Below are 26,658 nucleotides of genomic sequence, written 5' to 3'. Positions count from 1 at the left end.
ACTTTACCACGTATAATGGTAATTATGTATATACTAATGGCATATTTCTTGACTGGTTTGTATAGTCTCTGTTCAATTGTGATTAAATGTACATAAGTTGGAAACTGATTCTCTGCCCCAAGCATTTCACCTGATGATCACTTTTCTTGGAATTTAACATAGAAAATAATTAGATTTTTCTTCTTTATAAGTRTAATTCTGCTTTTCAAACAAGCCCTGATTGTTCTTATAGCAGGTACTTTGAGTGATGGTWGGAACATTGTGTCCTGTTTCTGTGCAGCTGGTTTTTGCCATGGTTGTAAATTACTCCAAATGAAATAACTTAGAGGAGAAAATTGTATTTGATATATTTATTAGTTTGAGTCCACTTAGGATTTCCTCTTCAGGGAGCTTCCGTAGATGTTAGCTGGGGTAAGCAATGCCTCCCGGCCCTTTTATTTCAAATGGATTCCTAACAGGAATTTTGAAGGCAAAGTTAAAAATTGTATATTTCTATCAAAATTGTTGTGTAATACTGACTCTGTTAAAAAACAATAGTATACTTTTTTAGGATGCTCAGATGAAGCACTGATGATGGTAATTGAAATATTTCCTGTTATGAACCAACCTTTGGAGAAATAGCTGAAAAATTATGAGGAAAGGTCATGATACCTTTATGCCAATATTTTTGCAAATAAAATACATCAAATACTGGTTCTAGTAAAATTTGTTGTGGACTTAAGTATAGGAATTTTAGGACAGTTGTACTTTATTAATGAACTCTTCTCTGTACAAAGGGTTTGGTTGCTACTGTACTGCTGTGATACGTAGCTGTGTGTTTTTCTTTGTATTTCTATTAATTACTGTATGTATAAGATATATGCAAGGATGGATGCACATCAGGACTAATTTTTGGCAGTGGCAACCTGTAAATGCTGCTGCAATAGAATTTTCCCCTGAAGTAATCTTTTTCTTATTAACTTGCCTGTGTAAATTACTTGCAGAATTGTCACTTTTTTAGCATTTTTTATTTTTTAATCCATGTGGCTCTGTTGTGTTCTAGATCTCTAAGCAGCTGAGGAACAAGTGAATATATTCATCTCTGGTTAACTCTACCATGTTCAAAGACTACAAACAGACATGTAGAAATGTTCCAGCAGAGTAGAACCCAGAAAATTTCTTGTCAATCTCTTGACTAAAAATGGTGAATTTTATTGATGTTGTGAAGAAACTGCAAAAATGTGTAGCTACTTAACTATGAAGATGAAAGTTCCAGCTGTACTAAAAATGTAGGTTATRCATATTAACATTTTGAGAACTTCATTGATTGATGCAGGTTCATTCATGTTTGCTGCACAGTTGAAGTTTTCTCTGTATCCGTAAGTTGAGGATTTTGATATTTTAAAGCTCAAATCTTGAGACCCMTCTGTATAGCAGATTCCATGATCGCAGAACACAATTCTTCAGCAATGATCTGGCACATTTATTCTGTAGAAATATATCTACTTCAAAATTGTACTAGCAAATAGTCTAGGTCTGTGAAGCATCGTGAGTTAAACAGTCTGAGAAAAACCATTTGTTCTTTATGAAAGAATTCCTGTTGCATTCTCTGCAAGTTTGTGTATGGAAGTAAACAGCCTTCAGTACTGAGACATTACTAACAATTCTGTAGCTTATTGCAGTATAAATATACAATGGCTCTTAATTTAGGCCCTCTTCCCAGACTTCTTGAGAGTCACTGACACAGATACTTTGTGTATTTAGTTCTCCATATTTAGAAGGATGTGTTGGAGAGCAATCTTTCATTGGAGCTATTTCAGTGAGTCACCAAGTGCAAACTGCCCATTAAAAAAAAAATACCGAAGAGCCTTTATTTGGTGACTTGCTTGTATATTGAAATACAAGTCCTTTGCAACATCCCATTTACCAACCTGTTAATTAGTTAAAATTAAACCCCATTGAAGTTCTTTATCCTTTTCAGGACATGATAATTATTATTCAGTAAAATTAAATAGTGCAGCTTTGCATTTATAATATTAATTAACTACCTGGATGAGGTGATGGAATGCACCATCAGCAAGCTTGTTGGTGACACCAGGTTGTGTGGGCTGAAGGGCAGGGCTGCTCCTCTGAGAGACCTTGATGAGCCAGAGAAATGGGCTGTCAAGAACCTCMTGCTTGGTGTTCAGCAGTCTGACCATTGAAACAAAGTCACTACACAGCAGTACAGGCTGGGACGGATGGCTAGAGAGCAGCGCCGCAGCAAATGACATTGCTTTCCTGGTGGACACCATGTTGAATGTGAGTCAGCAAGGTACCTTTGAGCAAGAATGAAGCCAGCAGCTGAGAGAAGTGAGTATTTCTGTCAGCTTGACATTTGTGTGAYGGCATCAAAAACAGTGTCTAGTTTTGTGCTCCTCGGTGTAGGAGAGACGCTGACATTCTGAAGCAGGCCTAGAGGAACACTGCCAAGATAATTAGCGTACAGAAGCACATAATGTAAAAAGAGAAGCTGGAAGAGCTGGATGTCCTCARTGTTCAAAGAAGACTAGGGCGGTGGATCTTGTTTTCAGTTAATGGGAGGGTACAGAAAAGACAGAACCAGACTCTTCTTGGAGGAGCTCGGTGACAGTGCTAGGGACAACAGAAAAAAGTTCCAGCAAGGGATGTTTCAATTAGACATTAGGAAAGATTTGCATTGTTGGGGTGGTCAGATGTTGGGATAAGTAGTCTGAACAGGTCATGGGATCTCCAGACTTGGACATATTTTGAACTTAATTGAGAATGGCCTTGAGCAGTCTTTGAAGCTCTGAAGACTGCTTTGAGTAAAGGATAGAATCTGTTGACCTTCAGAGGTTCCTTCCAATGTAAATAAATTCTTGCTCCATATCTCATGATATGAACTCACTCCTCTGCATACAACTGGTTCTGACCCAGCTGAAGTTTGGCCCAGAGAGCTGTGGAGTTCTGTAGAAGAGAACATTATTGTTGTCTTAAATAAATTGTACTGTACAGTCAAAGATTTTAAATGATCAGTTTACTGCTTTGAATTATCACATGTCTGTCATGAAATAGACTAATCTTTAATGAGATCTTTTTTCAAGAGTTTTGTATGTTAAGGGTGGTTTTTTTTTTGTAATATGGCTTACTTTTCCTGCTATGCAGAAGTAGCCTGATTAGTTGTGCATTCTTTCAGGCAATGAAATAAATTAATAATTGTAATTGGAATACAGGCTTGTTCAGGTTATTATTTGTTTGTTGAAATTGGGTATCTTTTGGGTGGTTGCTTTGTTTGGATTTTTTTTCCCCAAAAAATTCATMAATTCAGACTTTCTCATAAGGAGGCTACCTGAAGTTTATAATTATTTACTTAATAAAGGAATAGAAAGTTTAATTGACTTGTCTGGAATAGGAGTTAGACAGGCAGCATGTTCTCGTATAAAATACTTTGTTGTAATCTTTAATTAAAAAGAGTTAATTTTGAGAGTTTAGACTTTATTACTGTGGGTGTACAAGCCTGAATAAAACAATAGCATAATTTTACTGTAAATGTGGTTGCCACTTGATTTGGTCTTTATTTCATGGAAATACCTTTTAAGTTTATTCAGAAATCCTGTTGATTTTTATGCTGTATGTATTTTGCTGCATGTATATATGATCAAGGAATCAGTATGRAGAACCTGAGTTTTTAAATCAGTCCTTAAGAAGATGATTGGTTAACTTTTTTACCCCACCCCCCGCCAGCTATTTGTGTGGTTTTCTAAGAAGATAATGAGACAAGTTTCTCTTTAATTAGTCACAAGCCTGAAAAGTCTACTGAATTAATTTCAGTTTTGTTAGGTTGTGGTATTAGGTAGCCATGAAGAGTTTTAGTCTAGAAGGACTAATAATTATGTCCTTCATTATTTTGGAAAAAAACCAAAGGTTCTCAATTTTAGAATCTACTCACAAGCACAAGGGAAGAAATCCTAAACCCAAAAATCATGTGTTTTCTGGGAGTAACTTCTGTATGAATAATTAAATTTCTAGCAAAATCAAACAATGTTTTCTGGGAAACTTCAGCATGTTTTAGCTTCTTCAAAGGAATGATGACATTCAGATCAAAGCAGACTGGATTAGAGCTAAATTGAGGTGTTCAAAAAAGCTTCTTTTTGAAACATAAAACCTCAGTATGAACTTTGAACAGAAAAATATTCTTGAAACAGTCTACCCATGGCTTACTGTGAAACTAAATCCTTTCACATTCCTAAAAGCCAGACAGTCATGCCTTGCTTTAGCTATTGTATACTTTATTTTMCCCAGTAGTGCCTGGGTCTGCTTACTGTAACTCTAATGATTCCTGTTCTCTTTCTAAACTGCCCACCCAGCTGCTGTATCCAAACAGCTGAGGGCACACAAGAAATGTTCTGAGGCAATAACTGTATTCTGTGGCCCTAGATAGCAAGTTGTTTTTATTCAAATGTGCTATATTCTATGAAATTAAAATGGCTTTAAAATCTATCCACATAGACTTGAAGATACGAGAGCCGTATTCTGTTTTAAAAATGGATTCAATGAGATATGAGGCTATGAAATGCAAGGTTTGGGGCTTTTTGAAATGAAGTTTGCCATTCTAATTGATTAAGGAAATAAGATTTCCGTGCTACACAGACATTTGATTACATGCTGAAAAAACGACCAAGCTATTGCATAGCTTGGTGGATTATATGCCTTTTAGAGTAAGTGTTCCATCTCTCCTGATTCCTGGAACATTCCAGCCTCATGCCTTTCTATTGCAACACAATAGGTTTTCATGCAAACCATGATTTGAAAAGGGAATCTTTTATATTTATTTTCTCCCTTCGTAGAGATATATTTTGAGTACTGTATATAGTTAGTCATAGCTGGTTTTAAGCTGTTAGATGCTTGCTTCAGAGGTACTTCTTACTTAACTCAATAGCAAATAGTGTTCCATTGCTTTCATTTCTTGTCTATTGCATTTTTCCCTTTTGTATTTTCTAGAGAGTAGTTTAATGCAATTAGAACATCCTTCTTGCTGTGCAGGATGTTGTATGAGTACATAGGGTGATACCAGAGTAGATCTTTAAAGGTGTTTTTGCCTGTTGAGATTTTCAGAAGACCTTAAGATTTAAATCCTCTGATGAATATCTCAACCCTACTGATAAAGTACTGTTTTTCTTCATATCSAGAAGCAGCTGAAAATCAGGTCCAWGGATTGTTCCCCAGMAAGCATTAAGTCTTTTGTGAAATATGGTGCAACAGGATTAGTGATACAGGGGGAAGGAAGGGAGTGTTGTTAGACATCCCTCTTTTCCAAAGTGCAAGAGGAGAGGGACTACATTAGRCATATTTCTCACCTCTCCCTCCTTCAAGACTGTGTTTGTTTTAAAAGCTTTGTGCCAGTTTAGTAGGGTTTGTTCTCACTGGAGTCCTCTTGGGCSCCTGCAGCTACACTAAACATTTTTCATCAATATCTGCTTTTTGACTGCCAGAGTAGCAGAGCTTGGATTTTTTCCWCTAGTAAATGCAAGCTCACCTTTGTCCTTTCACTGCCCATTGGACAGGGATTTTAATTGTCTTTTCACATAGGTCTTGCTTGCCTACTGTCAGATACCTGAATAGCATCAGCTGCTGCTATTAACAATCATGTGRGGTTTTGCATAATGAAATTAAAACTGAACCAAGACAGGGGTCCATTTTTGTAGAGGGCTGAGGYGAAGTTGCTATATAAGTTATTTGTTGTGATTTGCATCCTGATATAATTTGAAACTCCTTTGTGAACTGTCCAGCACATGTTATTTCAAGCTTGGGTGCAGATTGCAGCAGGCAGTGATGCCTGCCCTGTATCTGCAGTCTCCCACTYCACCCAGCAACATCTTCTAGTCCATGCTTCATCCCCTGTCCCTTTCTGAGTGTGTGGCTGCTGTCAGAGGAATAACTGATGAACTAATGCTGGGCTGCGRAAGAAATTTCATGGAAACTGTTTTAACTTTGCTAATACAGTGGCACTGCCTTGCCTCTAGTACCGAATCAACTGTGGGCTTTGCACAGTTTGCACATTGGTGGTGTTTGCACTTCAGTATGAACAAACAATGTTTTSAAAGTATTTCCACTCCATACAGTATGCACTGGTACAAATACTCCTGCCTCCCTATCACTGCTTCCATACTCTGGCTGTTTGGACCATTAGCATCCAGGAAGAAAACCCAGAAGGAATTGATCTGAGTTAGATACGTTCTCCTCGGTGCAGTCACAAAAAAAAACAAAAAAACCAAACTATAACCAACACGGGAAAGTGCTATGGAAATATGGATGAACAGAAGGAGTGGATCAGAAACAAAAAGGGCAGGATCAGCTCTGGTATCCATTAAAGCCACTTTAGAAACTACAATGTGAGTTTCTCAAACAACATTAGTGTCATAAAAAGATACTGGAGGCAGATTTCCAGCTTACTAAGTGCATGCTTCCTAGTAACTATAARAATTACTTTATAATTTCTGAGCTTTCAGAGAAGTCTGATGGAGGTCACACGCTGATCTGGGCAGGGAAGTGGACCCAGAGGAGGAGAATAACCCAAGACAAGAATAAGAAATATAGAGGGAAAAGAAATTAACATTTAGTGGCTTTTTTTCTGGTGGAGAGTGGGGGTAGGGAATGTTCTCTTGTGGTGCCTTTTACTTTACAAGCAGGAAGAACTATTCTTAAATAAGTGCCTGCCTGTTACATTGGCACTGGAGAAGGTTTTTCATAAGGCGGTCACCAAAGGATTCCTGAGCATCACAACTCTGCAAGCTGCTGAAATGAATGCAGCTGGTTCCCCAGCTTGTGTCTCGTCTACCGCTGCTTGGCTTTGCTTCCGCAGATCTCTGCCACTGGCAGTGGGATTTTTCCTTTAACAAACTCTGTATTCTTGGACCTTATCCGAGTGGATTTCTGTCTCATTTTCAGACAGCCAAATCTAAGTTTACCAGTACCTAGTAAATGCTGGATTGATGATTGAACTTTTCTTAGGCWTGGGTCAGGCTGCTTTAAGAACTGYRTTATGAGTCATGGTAGAGGAAGCTGAATGGRCTTGTCAAGCTGAAAGAGAGACATAGTGACTTAACATACAGCAGTAAACTCATCAGCAGCATGGATTCCATAGTCTCAAGTGGCCGTGCACCATCTTGGGCTGGATATCTGCTGTCACTGCTTTGCAGCCAGGTTTAGTAGACATTAAAGTCTTCCCTTATGTGAGGAGGCATGCCTCACTATGGAGGCAGYAGGAAGGGAATGCACGTTCCAGTCCCAGCAGCAGCACCATGGCAGGGAAAGCCCATGTGCAGGTGTCCTCTATGACTTTGTGAGCGGCATGTGGAAATAGCRTTGGCTGAGAGCCTCCTGTGCAGTGTCACTGACACCTCTCGAGTCAAGAGGGTGACCTGGATCTTTCTGTTCTGCAGGACCTCCCTGTCTAATGTATCAGCAAATAAGGGACGCAGAGGTCCTGAAAGTCACCTTACCTAACCAGAAGTACCGGATCCACGGGTGAGGTGCTGGTATAAGCACCCTCCRTCATTCTTTTCTTATGACCTGGGAACTCTATGATGCAGATGTTGAAGGAACAGAGGCATTGATGAATATAAACTGTGTGAACTCCATGTTRTGTATTTTGATAGTAGATGGTGTTGAGAGCTAGCAGTAGTAGTAACAAAGGGAATGTGAGTTCAGGTGAATGCTGTTTTTCAGAACACTTGCTTGCTGGCATAGTAACTGTCTGTAAAAAAGGGTAAGGCAGCAGCTCTTCACGAAAAAAACCCCTATCAACAGAAACATCGTATGAAAATGTGGGCAGTAGACAAAGATGAATGAGTGGACAAGGTGTGAGAGGATCTTGGGTGCTCGATAGCTAACCCAAAGGCTTGCTCAGGAGGGGAGCATTACTGTGTGACCATTAGCAATCATTGAGTAGGCTTAAATCTGGTACCTCAGGTGACCTGGTTCTGTGACAGTCCAGCATAATATAATTGCAATTGAAACCTTTTTATAATGATTCCCCTTTTTTTAGACTGCAGTGTTCTGGTTTGAAGTATAAGAAGTAAAGTATTTTCTGACTAATATATTAAAYTGTATAAATAGTGCTGAATGCTTAAATCTGTTTCTGAATAGAGAAATTTTCTTCATGTTGGGAAGACCGGTGAAATTTTTCAGGTATGCTTTGGGTGTGCAAGTGTTTTCTGTGAGGTTTCCCTTGTAAACATAAAGTGAAGGGCAGTACAGAGAGTGCCAAGTTTCACAGACCACGGGAGATCGTGGGAACAAGGAAATTGGTGGAAGAGGGGCAATTTTGGGAGGAAGTTTCCTTTTATTCATTGTTGCAATGAAGTAGAGAGGAGTAAAGAGAAACAAGGTCTTCATATGTGATATCTTGACCATTACCAGAGTAAGAGAAAAAACTCAGAAGACTGCTTTTCTCTTTTGTAGCATCTGTAGTCTTTCCTTGATAATTAATTCAGCATCTCTCAGAGAAAAAGGTCTTCTTGAGAAAATGGAGAGGGAAGTCTAAAATAATTCAACTTTCTTAAAAGACAGAATATCCCTATTCTATCTTAATGTAAAAAAATATTTTAGATGAGCTTTAAAAGTTTCCTGCATTCTGGCTAAATCAAGCTACGTGAAAGGAAATTAGCATAGACATCATCCCTTCATAAAGGATCGTTTGCCAAAGTACTTGGTGATGAGAGCCAGGGTCTGATTTTTTACGTCTAATCTCAGAACTGCCAATCTGTGTTGAATCTTGTGGAGAAGCTGTGGAAATTGTTTCAGGTTATTTTTCAGTGCARATATGTTTTTTTAACTCTTTTTGTTAATTAATATTGTGTAATTCTCCTTCATTTTGTCATATTTGACCTCTCTCAAGAAATAACTTTGTGACAGGTTACTGGAGATGGGTTAACATGATGCAATTTTTAAAAGATTCCAAGATGGGCTTGTTGAACAGCAGAAGCCATAAGCAAGATGCCTGTTCCTAGAATATTAGTAGAAATTATGTAATAATTAGCAGACATGCCAATAAATGTGATGTCCTGAGGATCAGCCACCATAGCACGTAGGCAAAAGTCTGATGTCACAAACTTACTGAAACTCTTTGAAGAAGTTGGCAAAATACATTTGTTACAGTCTGGCTGAATTTTCAAGTGGCATATTCCATGATCCCTTACTTAGAAGTCTTCAAGAATCCAAACAGCTTTGGGAAAGAGYGAGGATCCATTGCATGCAGAAGTCACTGGTTAAAAGGTGGTTATGGATATAGATAGAAAGAGACAGTTTTCATTGTAGTGGAAGAGTACTGATAGAGTCCCAGATGGATCAGTTCTAAGACTTCTGCTGTTGAATGTGAAGATAAATAATGTGGAAATTATGGTAATTAGTGAGATGATGGTTTCTAGACAATACTACAAACAGTGCCYGCTGCAAAAGAATTTTATGAGACAYAATGGTAAATAGGATATAAAACYTAATATAGCTAAAAGTGAAAGATTCACAGTTGCCGGGGGAAAAAAAGAGTCCTAAGTTTATATAGAATATTATTCTCTTAATTATTACAGTCCAGGAGCAAGACCTCGAGGTTATATTAAAAACTCTGAAGAACATAGCTTGGTCCTTGGTACCAGTCCAAAAAGTAAATGAAATGTCAAAAGAGAGGCTATGTTGCCATGATGTGAATCCATGCATTTTGCATGTTGTACATAACTCCTCTTCTCCTAAATTAAAAAGGTGTTAGTGGCATTGGAAATAGATCAGAAAAAGCAGAAAGGATCCTAAAAATAACACAGAATCCACTTCTTCAGAGTTAGGGCTAATCAATATGTAGAAGAGCAAAAGATTTGTATGGCAGAAGGGTGATCACCTATAAAAGGCGATACAATACAAATCTCTAAAATCCAGGTAGARTGGAGAGAGCAAACATGAAAAGTTTCTTTGCTGTCGACCTCTCAGTTCTTGTACACAGTGAAAATGAAATTCAACAAATTRCAGGTTAAAACCAGATATTTCTTCRCAATGAATAATTAAGTTGTGAAATTTCAGGATGCTGTGGCTGTTAAAATTTTCCTTAAATTTAGGGAGGTTTTGAGCAACATCGTGGACAAAAATGCATTATAGGTTATTAATATAAACCTAGCATATGTGCCTCAAAAATCCATCAAGTGGTAGATTGTTGGAGACTGGGAGAGTGTTGTGTTAAAGTATCCATCTGTTCTTACCCATTTTTTGTACTTTTCATTGATACACTCAGCTGTTAATTCTCTGGACAAGGAATTAGATGAGAAGTATCTGATCCAGTGTAGCCATTATTATGTTTAAAATACTTGAAAGCAAAATAGGGAATGAAAATGGTAACAACGAACATTTAAAAGAACTGGAATTATATATTGTCTGTTTGATTTGATATTTGTGAAGTCTAAAACAAGTAGAAATTTGGCTGCAAACCAAATGTGAAGCTGTTTCATGAAAGAACACAATAAATCATTAAACTGTTGACGTGTAAATAGTGGAAGTGGTWAATTAGATCATTAGAAGATTATCTAGTTATCATTAATAATGTTTGAGTATCTGTATATTGAAGATCATCTTCAGCTTGCCTTAGCTAATGTTTTGAAATAGAATTTCTGTTTGGGATCAAGTTCTTTCAAAATAGGAATAAACTAGTTTTTTCCCATTTAGAATTTCAGACATTTATTCCTAAGCAAAATTCACATTTATTTTTGAGGGTTGACACTTTTTTTTATAAGTCARTGTGAAATAACTTCCATAACAGCAAAGGATTCATACCAGTCTTTGTCAGACCTAATTTTTAATTTATGCTACAACACTTCCAAGTCTGCAGAGCTGAAAAAAAAACCCTGTGGGTTTTGCTTTTTTTGGTTTTGTAAAGGCCTGTTTTATATTTTTGCAATTCCTTTTTTTTTTTTTTTTTTTTTTTTTTGGTAGGGCTGGTACCTGTAGAAGCCAGGTAATTTTTCAGATTTCCAAACTGAGTATCAATTGAACCCATAATCTCAAGAACATATCAGCTTCAAGAATCTATTRCAGCTTTTTAAGTATTGGACACTGCATGCAACAATAAGAAGGCTCATGAGTAAGTRTCAGTGATGAAGAATTTTGATTTCAGGACAAGATCAATCACTAAGTTGCTGGACTAAAAAAATTTCCCCCTTTAGCAGATTATTCGTTGTCTAATTAGTTTTTTTGTAATAAATAGGATTAACTGCTGTTGGTAAATATAATGGATTCTATCAATTTCTGAGGTTGCAGTCAAGGRAAACAGTTTGTCTGGAGCACACAGAAGAAGCTAAATAAAACAGGAATGCAAATCCTGCAAGTCTTCAACATATTTTACGCTCACTTTGGTGTTTCCACAGAATTCCTCTGGAGAGAATATCTGAGATTCTGCCAGAAGTTCAGCACCATCCKGATCCTTTCTAGCTCACTAAATCTAGATCTTCTTAAGTGCAGAGATAGGAGCCCTTACTGCTGTCAAGGATTCTTTATTTCTCAGTACCTAAAAGCTTGCTCTCTCTCTTCTCTGGAAAATCATGGACTGTTTCACAAATCAGGGCACTAGTTTTCATCCAGAATCTGCTGGTATATATCTTTATCTTTTGCTGTATCACATATCCATTTAGCTAGGTCAGACATTGCTTTGACATGATAGTTTTGGATCATCAGATTTGACTGAGATTATATCTTGCCTCAGATACCTTTGAGCARCCTTCTTGTCTTCCTGCCTTTAGCYTTTAGCATAACCACAGGTTGATGTCCAAAGACATGTCTGGGTCTGGTTTAATCCACTCCCCTGAAAAGTGCTGTTAAAGTTGAAAATTGTGAAAATACTTTGAAGAATGAATAATTGGTTTATATAGGCTGATTATGTGAAGTATGAKGTAGTCTGTGTGCTAAACCAGAGGAACAAAACCATTCCTAGCTTTCTACAACTGCATTGCAATAATTTAAGATGAAAATCTACCGCAAACTGGGTAGCTTTAGTCAGTACAAATGTCACTGGATTTGTTGGAGCACAGATGCTCTTTTATTGTTATGACACATTTCTGCACAAACAGAGAGTTTTTTGTTTTCAGGCATAATAAGAAATTGAAACAGAGGATGCAATAGTGAAATGTTCCAGCAGACACAAGATGTAAGAATCTGGTGRCCTGGATGCTGTGGTCCAGAATGTAAAGAATGGAGTTTATATTAAAGTTCTGCTATTTTAAGAAAGATTCCAAGCGACAATGTGACAAGACTTCTAAAATAATTATTTTTTAAAAAATTGCATCTGTGTTCACTCATTATTTACTAATATTGTTTGGGGATGTGGGTTGAAGTTTATGCCAGGCATAAACTCCCCAGATGRTGGTCCCAGACTTCTCAGCAATATTAGCTGTGAAAAGAACAGAGGAAAAATAAAATCAAAAGTTCTTTTCTTTCTATCGTAGGACATCTGCTTTCTTTACTTATGGTTTAGATTTTTAAGACAAATACTAATTTTAAAGCACACTGTAACATTTGTTTTTCCTTAAGCTTGGATGTCAGGAAGGTTAATAATATTGTTAGTTTCTATTTCTCTTTGTTTCTGAAGGAGGCTTCATTATCTTGACTGGAGCATTATATTGACAAGTAGAATAGRTACACACTAATTTAGAAAGATACAGCAGAAAACAGATAATCATAACAGACTTATGCAGCCTCAGCCATTTCCTAGAAATAAAAAATGTCAGAATAAGGAATGTTTGTTTAGGACAATCACAATTCACCTACTTGTGTAGGCCCATTATTAATATGTCCTTTAGTTAAAATAAACACCTACTAGTTTTGTGTTATTTGTCTTTCATGACAATGGCCCATAAATGATGGAAGTTTTTTAGAGTCCTTTCTCCTTTCTGTTTTCAAGCTATTGCAAACTGTTTTCCCTTATTTCCTGCATTTTTCTTGCTCCTGGCAATCCAACCAGGCTTGTTACTTCTGCTGCTCTTTTTCCATTATCTTATCTGATTGCCAGCAGGAATAGTGAGAGCATAGGAGAATTGGCATAACTGCTGTGTCTTCTCTGTCTGGCTTCAGCATGACCCCTGAATGTGATCACAGAGAAAGTTCMACTAACCATCAGCACCGTGTCTGTACAGTTACTTGTGATCCCAGTGTCTGTACAGTTMCTTCTGGYGAAAGCWTYGTGTAAATMGTTGRAGAACTTCTCAATCAAAGKAATAAAGATTCTACTGCTTGGGTAAAACAGATTTTTTTTTTCCAGACTGGTTCTTGAAAGTCTTTCTAATATTAAGTCTGTGTAATGTTCTGCTTCATGTAATTCTGATGCCAAATGGGTCARATTTTACAAAATAAGTGACTCTGGTACCTTGCACTTCTTCCTCCTTTCCTTGCCTTAATTGGAAAGGTCAGTAATAGGCTGTTCTACAGTTCAACAAAGAGCAGCAGTGTTTTGTATTGTAACAGTGTCTGCATCAGTCCCTAGGTATGTTGGTTATGTCAGTAGAACTGATAGAAGGACTAAGAGAACAGCAGGTCATGGAAGGTTATCCCCCTCTGCTCTGCGCTGCTATTGCAAGATGCCTCTTGGAGCACTGTGTCCATCCAGGGTCCCCAGTACTTGACATGGACCTGGGAGTGAGGTGAGAGCACTGTCACAAAAATGGTCAGAGGCCTGAAATACYTCTCCTATGAAGAAATGCTGTAAGGGWGGGATTGTTCAGCCTAGCGTTGAGAAGGCTCTAGGGAGATCTTGTTGAAGCATTTCAATAATTAAAGGGGGTTCTGTAAAAATGGTAGAGGTATTTTACCAAGGCCAATTTTGGCAAGGCAAGAGGCATTGATTTTAAACAGAAAGAAGTAGATGTGGATTGGACACGAGGAAGAATTATTTTATGATGAGGATGGCGAGGCACTGAAACAGGTTCTCCAAAGTTGTGGATGCCCCACCATTGGAAGTATTCAGGGTTAGGCTGGACAAGACTATGAACCTCCTATCTACTTAAAGATATTCCTGCCCATGATAGAGGGTTGGACATTATGATCTTCAAAGGTGCTTTCCAGTACAAACCATTCTGTGATTCAGGTAATAATGGATTTCTTCAAAATCTTTATTCTTTCTCTGTTTTCTTTGGCTTCATAGTCATCTTGAAGCCAAAAATCATTATCATGCAACAAAGTTGTGTTTCATTGTRATTACATTGGTGCCAAGAATAATCTTCCTAAATACAGACCGTATATGACTATAATTAAATTTTGTTATCCATGGCCTTTATGTAAATCATTAAACTGTGTGTGTGCAGTGGAAAAACCAGTCAAATATTTCAGCAGAGGTGTTCTGGCAAAAGTTAAAAATACTTCTTCAAGTTATGTTTTGTTTAAATTAATTTTAGGTTCGATCCAAAATATCCTTTGCCATTTCCCTGCCAAAGTCAGAATTTTGCCAGGAGGTATATTAAACATTTTATCAGAAGTTCTTCAGTTGCAGTTCTGCTAATTTTCTGGGGTACATAAGATGCAAGTGATGATCCTTGTCACTGCAGTTACCTGAATGGCTCGTTCTTAGCAATGATGTCTCTTAAGATTGTGGGAAGGGAAGTCAGCACCATGACAAGCAGGGGTGCATACCCTTGGACTAAACAGAGTTAAATAGTTCCTGAAGTTGTCTCTCAGAAATGTTGTAAAATGCTTCTGAAATACTGTGTAGAAAACATACTTTGTTTCAGGAATCCATCTCATTTTAGACACACAATGATCTCCCAGATTCTGTGTTTAGACCTTAAATGAATGTGTTGCTTTGAAGGAGTGCTGACCAGTTAAATTACCTCTTTGTTAAAAGGAAATTGATTTGTTCATTCATCTAAAAAAAATCAAGATCTCTTTGAAAGATCAGCAGGGTCACATTGTCTTTTAGCTTTACATGGAACAAAACCAGCACCTAAGAAAGCTTCCAGGAAACAATAAAAGTATGTGCGTGTTTCTTTCTGGTCCAGTACGTTTGTGAACAATGCTYATCATCTGTTTCAGACAGTTGAATGTGCTTTCTTCACCTCCTACTTGAAAACATGGAAACAGATACTCCTTTAATGTAATCAGAGTATGTTTTATAAAATTTTGTCCATAGATATTTATGAAATAAATGTAATGTACCAAGTAAAGGTTTAGTCTAGTCTTCTAAGTCTAGCTTGCTTAAGTGAAAGCAGGGAACTCTGAAAAAAACTGCACATTCCTTGAAATGGTGTGCATTGTTCTTTCCAGTGCTTTAAGTTATTTAGATAATAATAGAAAAATTACAGTAAGTGTTGGTTACTGCACTCAGAACATGCAACCCGTGGAACTATCAGCCATCTACAAATACAGCACTGCTCCCCTCAGTAATCTTGTTATGAACCAAGAGTCAGTGATAGTATATTGTGATYGTTGCTTTCCTCTGACAGTCTGAAATAGAGCATATTTTGTGACAYTGGAGATTGAAAAATCTGTATTTGTTTCCTCACCTTTTTACTTTATTTGAAAAAAAATGCTGATGATAAACCCAGTAGTTTTTACGTTGAAATGCACTGACTTTGGATATTCATTATTTCCAAATGAGACTTGCTTTTAGAAGGGAATGATGCTTATTGTGTATAGTCTGATTGCAGGTGCCTGACCTTGTGYAACTATCCTTTCATTTTAAGATTTAGCTTGTAGGCCTCTTTTATATTTATAAGATCCAGTGAGAGTATGACCGTACCAAATCACACTCTTTCATATGAAAAAGCTTCCTCARACTGAGAGACTTGTGCTTCAGGAAGATGCTAAGGTTTCTGATTGTGTAAGGGATTTTCAGATTTTTCTGTGGAGTGTGCTCGTGAGCAGCCCTGTATTGCCATCCTATTTGGTTTTGCTCTATGTGGATGTACCTTGGCAGACAATAAGTTTTGTTTTCAGTTCTATCAGTTTAACACCTCTGAAAGTGAAGTTGGCATTAAAGCATTTGGCCGACCAGATTCTACCACAGGCTCTTCAGAGCGTTGGCTTTGGGCTCTTATGCAGTTTCAATTTTGTTTACTTGTGCTAAGCTGWGCAAATTTACTTGAAAAATACATCYTGGAGTCAGTCAAGGCCAGGGTCAAGGCACATTGAACCCTTTATAGATTGGTCAGTCAAGTTCCCTATGAGGTTTTCTGTAGCTTTTCATGTTGCCATCTTCATTCCACCTTTGRTGTTCCAGCAGTGCTCTGTACCACTACTGGTTGTCTTTATTCTCACTTTTTCTAGGCATATCAGTTTGACAGAAATACTCACATTTCTTCAGACTTTCTGCTCCATACAGCATCAGTCTGTGAGTTCCATCCGTCTATTACTCTCTGAACTGTTGCCTTGTAACTGGTGGTGGTGATTTCTCTGTAGTTTTTGGTCTATTGAATCTGATTTCASAGGGGACGTACATTTGTCTTAAGCAATAACCTAGCTCAGTTCAGTTAATCTCACAGCTGAGCAAAGAGTGTGTGGATGTTTTTTGCAGTGAGACTCCTGTCCCACTGGGCATGATGTGTGTGTGAGGGTAGGGAGAAACCAGAGAAGCAACGCGGTGCCTGAAGTGTGTTCACATGCTGCCAGCACAGGAGGCGTTGCACTGGTTAAGAATGTTACCAGTCTCTGGTTCATATTCTTTAATTTATCACTSATGCTAAATATCCTGGGAGTCACTGGCTGCTGGTACTTTATACAGGTGCTGGGTGACACTTATTCACTTCTGCTTGATGAAAAAGTGAAGCTATCAGCATTGGCTGTGACACAGCAGTCACTTTTATAGATCCTTAATAGACTGACAATGTTTTATGCACTGTATCTAAAGTGTACTGTTACTTGAGTCAGTGGAACAGTCTATAGTGAGTTTTTGATACTAAAAGCAATGTGCTTGGGATTAAAATGCCAGAACTATGTCTGTCTGTAGCTTGACTTAATCTAATAAAACATCAAGCATTTATTTTTGTGCTTCTCCCTTTCTGATCTTGATAGAGGAGGTCTTAGGGTGCTAGCGTCTGTAGACTAGGTACAAATATTTTATATTTTAGATTTGAGTAGTCTATGTAACCTAAAGGTTGAAGAGATAGCCCTAARAAAGTTCTGCTTTATTTCATGCCTGGAACCTAAAAATACCATTAAGAAGAATATCTTCACCCAGAGGGTGGTTSGGCACTGGAACACACTCCCCRGGGAAATGGTCACGGCACCAASCCTGACASAGTTGAAGAAACTTTTGGACAACACTCTCAAGCACRTGGTGTGATTCTTGAGGTTGTCCTATGCAGGGTTGGGAGTTGGACTTCAATGATCCKTGTGGGTCCCTTCCAACTCAAGATGTTCTATGATTCTATGATTTTTCTTATATCACTAAGTACTCCAAATTAAATTATTAAGGTAATTAAGATCTTGATGGTTTCATTTGGAACAACTCCAAAGTGTTATTTGGATTTCACAGAACTTTGAGGGTTTTCTTGTTATTTTTAAAGTAWTTTTTTACAGACATGAGGCCCTGGAATGAGTTTTGAAATGAATCTGCAATTACAATTCAGACTAATGGATATTCCAGAGCATCATTATAGAATGATAACTCTTTTGTTCCATCCTATTGAATTGCTGTTCACTAAAGGGAGGAAAAAAAGGAAGCASCACAACAGATTGCTGCTAGATTTTTTCCCCCTGACTACCTGCAGGAATGCAGTCTTTGTCCAGCTATCACAGTGTACCTTTGATTTGGCTGCACAGTATCTTGTCTCTCCTGCCATATGTCTATGTACCTACCCCACAGTAGATTTACCACATATCATTTAAATGGTGAATGCAAATATTGTAGACAACACAATTAAAATCAATGTGGCAATTACTTTAGCTGCATCTATGCAGAGGTTTCTGTTAAATTGTTTCTAGTCTATGCTGCAGCTGCCCCAGTTACATCCCTTTAAAAGTATCAGTGCAAAAAACCACAAATCCATTCTTAAAATCCGTTTTTCTCCACAAACTAGGATTGTGAAAGAAGTGTGGCTGAAAGAAAATACTCCACCTGGATGAAAGTCTTTACAGCTGAGTCAGTAAGCCAGTCTCAAATTACTAAATTGAGCAATAACTTTAACCTTCAACTTGTGGGTACATATGCCAGCATAAAGAGATTGTAACCCAAGTTGCTAGACTCTCTATCCCACAAGCATATAAATGAGGAAATAATTAATTCTCTCACTAGCCCACACTATGTTTTATTCAAGTCAACTCTCAACATAATTGYCGCTTTTCGACCTTGGTATTTAAAGCACAGAGAATGTTAGATTGATGATCATTGTACAAAGGGTGAGGTGTTGGCATTGCAATTTTTTTTTTGTTCTGTATTTTGATATATAAAATGTAAGAGAATTTAATAATGTTGAGTCCCATTCACAGAGGTTTAAAGTGGAAGAAATGCTTTCATTATTTCCTGTTGATGACTTCTTAGAACTTTTGGCACAAACCTTAGCATGTTTCAGTGTATAAAAAAAACCCAAACACCACCACCACTTTTCTATAACCAGTTCTAAAGCTTTGCAAGTGTGTTTCTTACTTCAGRCTTTGCAGAAAAATTTCTCCCAGATACAGGTATCCAGAGAGAACATTTTTTAATTAATTAAAATTTGACAAATCTTAAATCTTTACTATAAACATGTAAAAATTAGATTAGCCTAACTTTTTCTGCTGCATCTTAATTACAGTCATCTGTGCTATCCATACATAAAATAGGAATGCTATTTGAATGTGCCATTCTTAATTTTGTTCTCTTGTTAAAATAAGCTTTTTTTTTTTTTTTTTTTTTACTTTGTATAGAGGGGAGAGGGTAAGGGAGGAAGAGGAGTACTAACCCAGGCTTTTTCTGCTATTTCTGGGAGACAGCCTGTTATTCTGAGAATTCTTGAACATAACTTTTGACTTGCTTCATTTGTGTTAGTCTGTCCCAGAAGTGAGGATTAAAATTACCAGCATCACAATGTGACAGTCATCCTAAGCATAAAGGCTGCAAGGCTTTCTCCTAAACCATGAAGTTGTTCGTGGTTCCCTTCTGCAATAAATTATGATTTATAATGTAGGACAGACTCTGCAGTAAACATTTTAGAAACGCAGCATTTAAAAATGAGCTGTTTAACTGCAGTATCCAAAGCAAATAAAATAGCTACCTTTTGAGCTAACTGTGCTTGAAACAGAAGATGCTTTTAGAATGCAGTTTCGAAGTATTTCATACTTGAAGCAAAAGCCAGGTGCTTTTGAAAATGAAGTATATTGATATCTTTTTATCCTTTTTGTGTTAGCAATTTGTTATCACTTGTCTTTTCAAAGGTTTCAAAGCCACGTAACAATGTGTATTAATTTTAGGTAATGTATTTTATTTTAATAATACTAAGATTGAAGTATGAGCTTGGCTCACTTAGCTGTTCCACAAGAATGTTCTTATAGTTTACATTACAAACTACTTAAGAAGTAGTTTTTAAAGTTTTGAAGCTGCAAATTGTACTTGAACTTTTTAAGGAATTACAGAGTGTTACATTGTAAAAAAAAGGTTGCAGATTATTATTAGATGAAATCCTGGTGTTTGCTTATCATATAGACAATAGGGTTTTCTGGTGCAAGAAATATATATGATTTTTTTCCCATAGTTAAACCTGAGGGGTTTTTTTACTGATTTTGATAGATTTTCTGAGTAGTATGATGTGTCTCCCTTCCTTTTTTTCATTCAACAAGGTTTAGAACAGCTGCTGTATCAACACGTGCTAGTCCTACATTCAGTAAGAAATTCTGCTTTACTGTTAAAGCAATTAAAATGCAAACTGGGAAAGGTATGCCATCTCATGAAAGACTTATGTGTTCAGTACATGATTCCTAAATGAGTGTTAGATGATGTTAAATGATGTTTCAAAACTACTCCCCTGATCCCCCTTTTACAATATTTTACCATTTTTTACAAATTTCTGGCAAGCACCGTGGAAGTATTCCAAAGGAGGAACTCCTTCTAAAATCCTATGAAGTCATTGCAGTTGTCCTTCAAACTCACTTCTATGATGATGCCCAGGGAAAAACCAATAGTAATTGGTTGGCTGGTGCAACTGCTCTCAGAATCTCATTGCTTCCTTGCTCTACCTATGTCTTTCTTTATCCACTCTTTCTTCATCTTGTACTCAATCTTCAAGCTCCTATGAGAGTGGCTCTTTGTTAAATTTTTATAGAACTGTGATATCAAAGTGTTGCTTTTAGTAGTGTTGCTAATAAGCCATAGAAATTACTGCTCATTGCTAAAGCAGAGAAGTGTGATGGCCCTGACCGATTTTATAAGAATCTTTCCTTAGACTTTAGGGTGGGTTGTGTAATCAGTTTTTGGGTTTTGTTAGGCTGGAACTTCTATTTGGCAATAGAGTAATAAATATACTTTCAAATTTTGAATTAGATGATTGATGTTTGGAATTCAGAAATAATATGGGATATAGAACAAACATTTTGCAAACATTATGCTTATGTTTCCTATGTTCTTTGGTGTAAAATTATATTTGTGGTTATGATAAATTATAAGATTATGCTAAAGGCTATGATACAGCAGACAGCTTGAAGATTTAGTAATAGATCTACTGACCAACAAATATCTTGTCTTTGTCCTGTAAAATTCTATTTAGGTTTCATTTTATTTAGATAAAATACTTGAAAATTGTCTTGTGTGGTCATTTTTTTTCCACCATGACATGGACATTAAAAAATAGCCTAAGGATTTTAAATGTTGTGTTCATACAAAGAGCAAAGCAAGATTGGTGACACTGACACCACACACTATCCATGTGAGCCCAGGAGCTGCTGAAACTGCTTTAGTAACACCTGTGTTCAGCCCACAGGAGCTTTCCAGATCCCTGACTGGCTGATAACCTCCCAAACCTCTTTTCTGCCACCTTTTCCAGAGGAAATGTGTGTATTATATGCCCTTCACCTTTAAAAATATGAAATGACAGGCTGAAAGAGTTAACCAAGTTTCCTTTCCCTGCTTGGTTCCAGCATTCCTCATAAACTTTCTGTCCTCTGAGAATGCAACAAATTGGAAGCTCTTCATGGATAGATAACTACACTAAAAGGCATCAGACTGGGCCCCTTTCAGCCGCTGTCAGATCCAGAATTTTGTTGCATCAGCTGATGTTTTGTCCTTTTTCTCCTTCATTTCAAGTAGAGGCTTCCTGGGTGGTGGATGCAGTGGGGCTGTTTGCTGATAGATGAACTGATGGCTGCAAATGGGCAGATCTTGAATATTTTACAGAAGGGCACTCATCAACTACAGCAGCTTGAGAGAGGCAGCAGCTGTCACATCTTTGTTTCTTCTGGACTTCCAAACATGATGGGAGCCAACTGTTAGAGCCAGAGTACAGACAGCTTCACCCTTGTCTTTCTGTGTTTCTGCTGACATCTTTAATTGTAATTCAGAAAACAAAAAATGTGACAATGTGGCTCACCAAATTTCCAACAAGTAAAAGGCTAATGCCTGTTGTAGTGTTAAAGATGAAAGACCTTGTGGATACTGTCACTTGACAAACATTAATACAGTTTGTCATATCATGTGTTGTAAGTAGCAAATAGATTTCTGCGTTAATTTTGACCGTCACTTCTCTCTTTGCATTCTTCCAGAGATCAGTTTCTTGCAATCACATCAAATATAAGCTGTTTGCCATCACCTGAAGGGCCCTCATTGACTATCCCCATTCTATCATCTTTCATTTTATTTTGATAATGTGATGGTTATATTTACCTTAGCCTTGGCTAAATTTTCAATACCTCTGTATTCGTTCTTGGGTTTATGTGGAGTTCACTTGTGTCTGTTCAAAGGCATATCATAGCTCTATCTCATAATCCTTCTTAAAATTCTCCCTTTCCTTTGACTGAGACCCATTTCCTTTGGAGTCTGGTCCTGTTACACAAGTTTTTTGCTCTTTTTATTTCATTCACCTTTCTATATCATGTCTGTGTCATATATAGCCCTTTATTGAACACATAGACTGTAAGCTTTCTGAAAGAAAGCAGATGCTACTGCTTGTTTCAGTGACTTACACGGTACAGTCTGCATATTCCTAAAATTTCTGGATAATAGGATAATGTACGTAATAGTTCAAGCAATGTGCCTACATCTTTTATATTATTAGTCGCTGATGTCATTACAAAATTCTAATATATCCATACTGCATCAAAAGTAAATAAAGTTTATTTGGTGTACAGAAAAATTAATGGAATGTACATTTTTTGCCTTTTCTGCACAAAAATGACTTGAGCTTTTTAGTTCACCCCAAGAGATCCTCACTTCTCCCATGTATTTCCATACCCCTGCCTAAATTCATTCAGATCTCATCTTCAACATGTCAATAGAGCTACCCTGTCCCAGATTCCTTCAGGTGCCTGGGGCACCCTCTTATCTCCTTCCACTCTTAGTGCTCTCATTCATCCCTACCCAGGTTTGTTTAATGTTCYAGTTTGGACAAGAAGCAGCATGTTCTGCAGCTGATGCAAGCTATCTGTGTGCTAATTTCCAGAAATAAATGCATGGAAATTGGTGCCATTACCTTCTAAATTCAAATGATTTGTGCTTTTCTTAGTATTACAGGCATTAGTGGGGTCTTCATTATTGATTTCCATGAAGATTCTGATATCTTTTAGGCATTTGTTCTCATCTAATTTGGTTTATAGTCTTGAGAGCTACTGGTGGTAGATAGGGATTGACAGATAATAGCACTAACTAATCTTGTTAAACTTAAATGAAAATCATTCTTTCAAGTTATTTTTGAGATTCTGTCTGTTGAATGTAATACGAACTGCTGGCTGACTGAACAGAGTATAGAACTTTCCTTGGGTCTGTAGACTAAAGCCTGAAACTATTCAGTATTTTGAGTAATGCAACTAGTTTTGCATCTGAAAACATTAATTTATGTCACTGAAAGCTGTTACGTTTTAATGTGAACATGCAGCATTTCTCGAATTATATAAATTTTATATCTGCATGTTTATATTTTAAAATATATCAGGAAGATATAAAATGCTGCAGAATCTGTAGTGTGATTGGAGAGTCTGGGCTTTGGTTTGTGTCTACAACTAAACATAGGAAGGATTTGCTTTTAGATGAGTGCGTACTTGGTGCATCTTTAGGTAATTTGGGTCTCAGACAACATGTTTAGCATTTGGAGTCAGCTGATTCAGCAGTGTCATTGTTACCTCACAACCTCAAAATAAGGGTTGTCTTATCAAAACTTTGTAGGAAAAACTATGAAAATGGAGGCCACCACAGCCACCTCTCTCTCTCAGACCTTACTACACTGATGAGATTAGCTGGTGAGACAACTAATGAGAACAGCTCCAGGGAAACAAAATTATGTCATTGCAGCTGTTCCCCAGATTTCCTCAAATCCTCTTAGTGTGAATTTTGTCCACATCCTGCTTCCCTTGAATTCTCAGAAGCTCTAGACCCCTTGGATTCCTCTGTTTCGTCTGTCTACAAGACTGGAGGGGTACCAGTAACTGTGTTGGAAAGCCAGTGTAGAAATAGTAGCTTTGAGATAGTCCCAACAAGTTGAATTTAAAGTGCTGGGCAGGTCCTGCCCTGTCTGATTTTATGTGCACAACATAATTAGTCTCAATCCCCTAACTTGCTGTGCCTGGCATATTTGGATCCCACTGTGTGCTTTGTGGGGTGAAAGATCTGCCATGGAGCAGTCTGGATGGGATGACTCATGCACTAAAGGGACCTCCTGGAAGGTTCACTGTGCTACCAGCCACAGCCTGGTGCTGACTCCCCTGTCTGTTCCCCTGGCATAAACCAACATGTGCTTTTTCCAGCTGCACAAGCGGGTAAGCTCCTGCTGTTCTGTCTCATGAGTGGAGATGCTCTGTCTGCCATGTCTTTATGCAACTCCATCTGTGGTTGCCTCCGTCAGGGAAATGTGAGAGGCTGGAGAGCAGAGCAGCTGGAAAGTGCTTTGAAGGTGCAGTTGGTTTGTACCAGCACAAATGCCAGGCATTGCCTGGACCCATTCATTGTAGATGTAAGGGCTTAGGTATTTAAAAGAGTCTGCTTAGCAGAATGGTTAAGATGGAGCCATAGTAATTCCTGTGTTCATGGGCATTCGTCTTGCTGGCACAGAAGGGTGCTGTGTCCACCCATCTACAAGCACAAGTGCTTCAAGCATATTTTAATGTGATTTTCTTTAATTAAAAGTTAAACTGATGTCTGCTTTATGTTTTCAAAGGATTTTACTTCCTTGTTTAAGAATTTTGCTTTAGTTCTACTCTGGTTTTGAAGCAATGTCTAATTTTTCATTCATTTCTCATTCACAGAAATTCAGTGTCCATGCCAATCTTCTAATACAGGTCGATATTAGCCATTTCTCTTCTATATGTGTAAAGAGTATAGGTAGTGAAGATATTTGCAGAGGGAGGGAGATGGCACGGTTTGTCAGTGAAATAATCTGTGAAGAATTGGGAATTCGTGTATCTACCTTGAACTACTTCAGCAATTCATGAGGAGAGTTTACAGGCCCTATGTGTTCTTCTTCACCTGTATACAACTGCCTATTTACAGTGCTCTAGCTCTGCATTAATTCATCTAGGAAAAGGTGTTTTACAGAGTATTGTTTGTGTTTTTTAGGCTGCGAAGCATGTTACAGAACTGTACAAGTGGATGAAGGGGAAAGGAAGAAGTGCCATTGATAGCTAGGATAGCAACATGGGAAATACAACCACCAAATTCCGCAAAGCTCTTATAAATGGAGATGAAAACTTGGCCTGCCAAATCTATGAGAGCAACCCTCAACTAAAAGAAACTCTTGACCCAAATACTTCTTATGGAGAAACGTACCAGCACAATACTCCACTCCATTATGCTGCTAGGCATGGAATGAATCGTATCCTGGGGTAAGTAGCAGTTCAAGTTTGTCTTGGGTGTGAATAACTGACCCAGCAAATGCAAGAGTGTCAGCCAGGTTATAAACACCTGATGTGTGTCCACATAGGGGAACGCATATATGTGCATATGTGGGTGTGTTCCACACACAGAACTTGTAACAAGTTCAGATAGTAATAGAAAACATGCAAATTAGTCTATAATCAGTGACTGATATAACAGGCTTTCATTTCATTTCAGTATCTGTTTCTTTCTTATAACATTCGTTTTGGACAGTTTAGCTTGCTTCCTGAAGATTTCCCTACTATCGTTTTTTGAAAATAGTGACTTCCACCATTCTTGATGTGTTTTCCTGTTTTAAAATAATCTGTTTGCAAAGCTCTGTGGTTATTATACTGCTTGTAACTACTTCTAGATGGTACAATATATATTTATTCTTGTGTTATTCAGGCAGCTTTTATTTTTTATGTAGGATGATAACAGTGAACATTAATATCCTGATAATAAGTAAGTTTATTATTGCTGTAGTGAACATGGACAGCAATCCCTAATGTTAGCTATTTCCATTCTTCTGTGTTTTTGTCAGTGCTCTAAGATCAATTGAAGATTACCATCTTACCCATGTGCAGACGTTGCAGGCACAAACTGTTCTCATCTGATAATTTGTAAAGGTAGTACCAGGCAGACATAGCAAAACCTCTTCTTCAGTTAGAATTTTGTAAATATCCTCTTCCTCATATTAGGAAACAGAACATAAATAAATACTGAACTGTGTCATTGGTAATATTCTTTTAATCTCTGTGTTTATGTCTAAATGGGCCTGTAGTATTCGTAAGTTTGTTTTGTACCTCATCTGCTGTAACTTTACTAGCTATCTGGCTTCCTACCATAAATATTTCCTCAGTGTTTTAGATTCATCTAATTGGTTTTTTACATTATAACTTCTCATTTTCCTCAATTTTGCTAAATATTTTTCTCTTCTTCCCCATGTATTTTGTATTTCTATTTTTAATTTGATGAATTTAAAATAATGTCCAGTTTTTACGTACAATTTCCATATGATTTTTTTTTTTCCTTCTGAGATTTGCAGGCTATTTCTCTCAAGAAAATAGCTCTCAAGAAATTATAGCCTCATTGAAACAAGGACACATTAAATTGTTTGCACAGATGAAAAGAAATAGTCATAATTATTGACTTCTGAGTCGTACATTAGTTAATGCACATTGCAATCCCATTATGATGGGATCTCAAATAACTGCTTTGTATTTTTTTTAAAGTAATTTAGAAATGTGTTTTGGCAAGTAGCTACATGGGACCTTTAAGTCTCACAGGACAACTCTTTTTCTTTTCACACATTGCAAACAAACAATCAAAAGAATGATTTTTTTTCACGTTTGAATCTAGGGTTTGTAATACATTTTTTGCCCCTTAACATAGGGAAAGTGCCTTTATCTGCTGATGTCTGGTTCTGAAAACCCAGATTGTTAGAATTGTAGCAGTTGTGAGGAGTAATTTACTAAAGTTTTTTTACTATTAACTTTTCTGATGTCTTTCTCAGGGTTTCTCTCTTAAGATGTGCTGCACAAAAATGTAGCCTTTTTATCTAAATAAAGTAGTAAAAGTGAATAAATATAAGCCTTACAGTGTGTCTGTTTGCTAAGTTGATAGCAGAAAGGGCACAAGTGCTTTGGAGTTAAGCCTCTTCTTTTTGACACCGAAAGTCCTGGATATGGCAGGGA

General features: G+C 37.3%; 1 protein-coding gene across 8 annotated transcripts in view; it reads left to right on the top strand.

Moving 5' to 3' along the window:
• ANKIB1 (ankyrin repeat and IBR domain containing 1) overlaps positions 1-26,658 on the top strand; it is an 89,378-nt gene that overhangs the window by 8,012 nt on the left and 54,708 nt on the right. For 5 of the 8 annotated variants that reach the window (XM_057380935.1, XM_057380936.1, XM_057380928.1 and 2 more), the window contains exon 2: positions 24,665-24,930. In XM_057380935.1, coding sequence (XP_057236918.1) covers positions 24,743-24,930 — 188 coding nt within the window. In that variant the 5' untranslated portion in view covers positions 24,665-24,742. Of the gene's footprint in view, positions 1-2,131; positions 2,332-11,039; positions 11,099-18,014; positions 18,081-24,664; positions 24,931-26,658 lie in introns of those variants that run through there. The other 3 variants (XM_057380929.1, XM_057380930.1, XM_057380933.1) reach the window with 3 other exon arrangements.

Source organism: Malurus melanocephalus, unplaced genomic scaffold, assembly GCF_030028575.1.
Source record: "Malurus melanocephalus ecotype Western Australia unplaced genomic scaffold, MMel_1.1 scaffold_483, whole genome shotgun sequence".
NCBI classification, from domain to species: domain Eukaryota; kingdom Metazoa; phylum Chordata; class Aves; order Passeriformes; family Maluridae; genus Malurus; species Malurus melanocephalus.
Note: the sequence above shows the minus strand (reverse complement) of the source record. Positions and strands in the feature narration are given on the sequence as shown.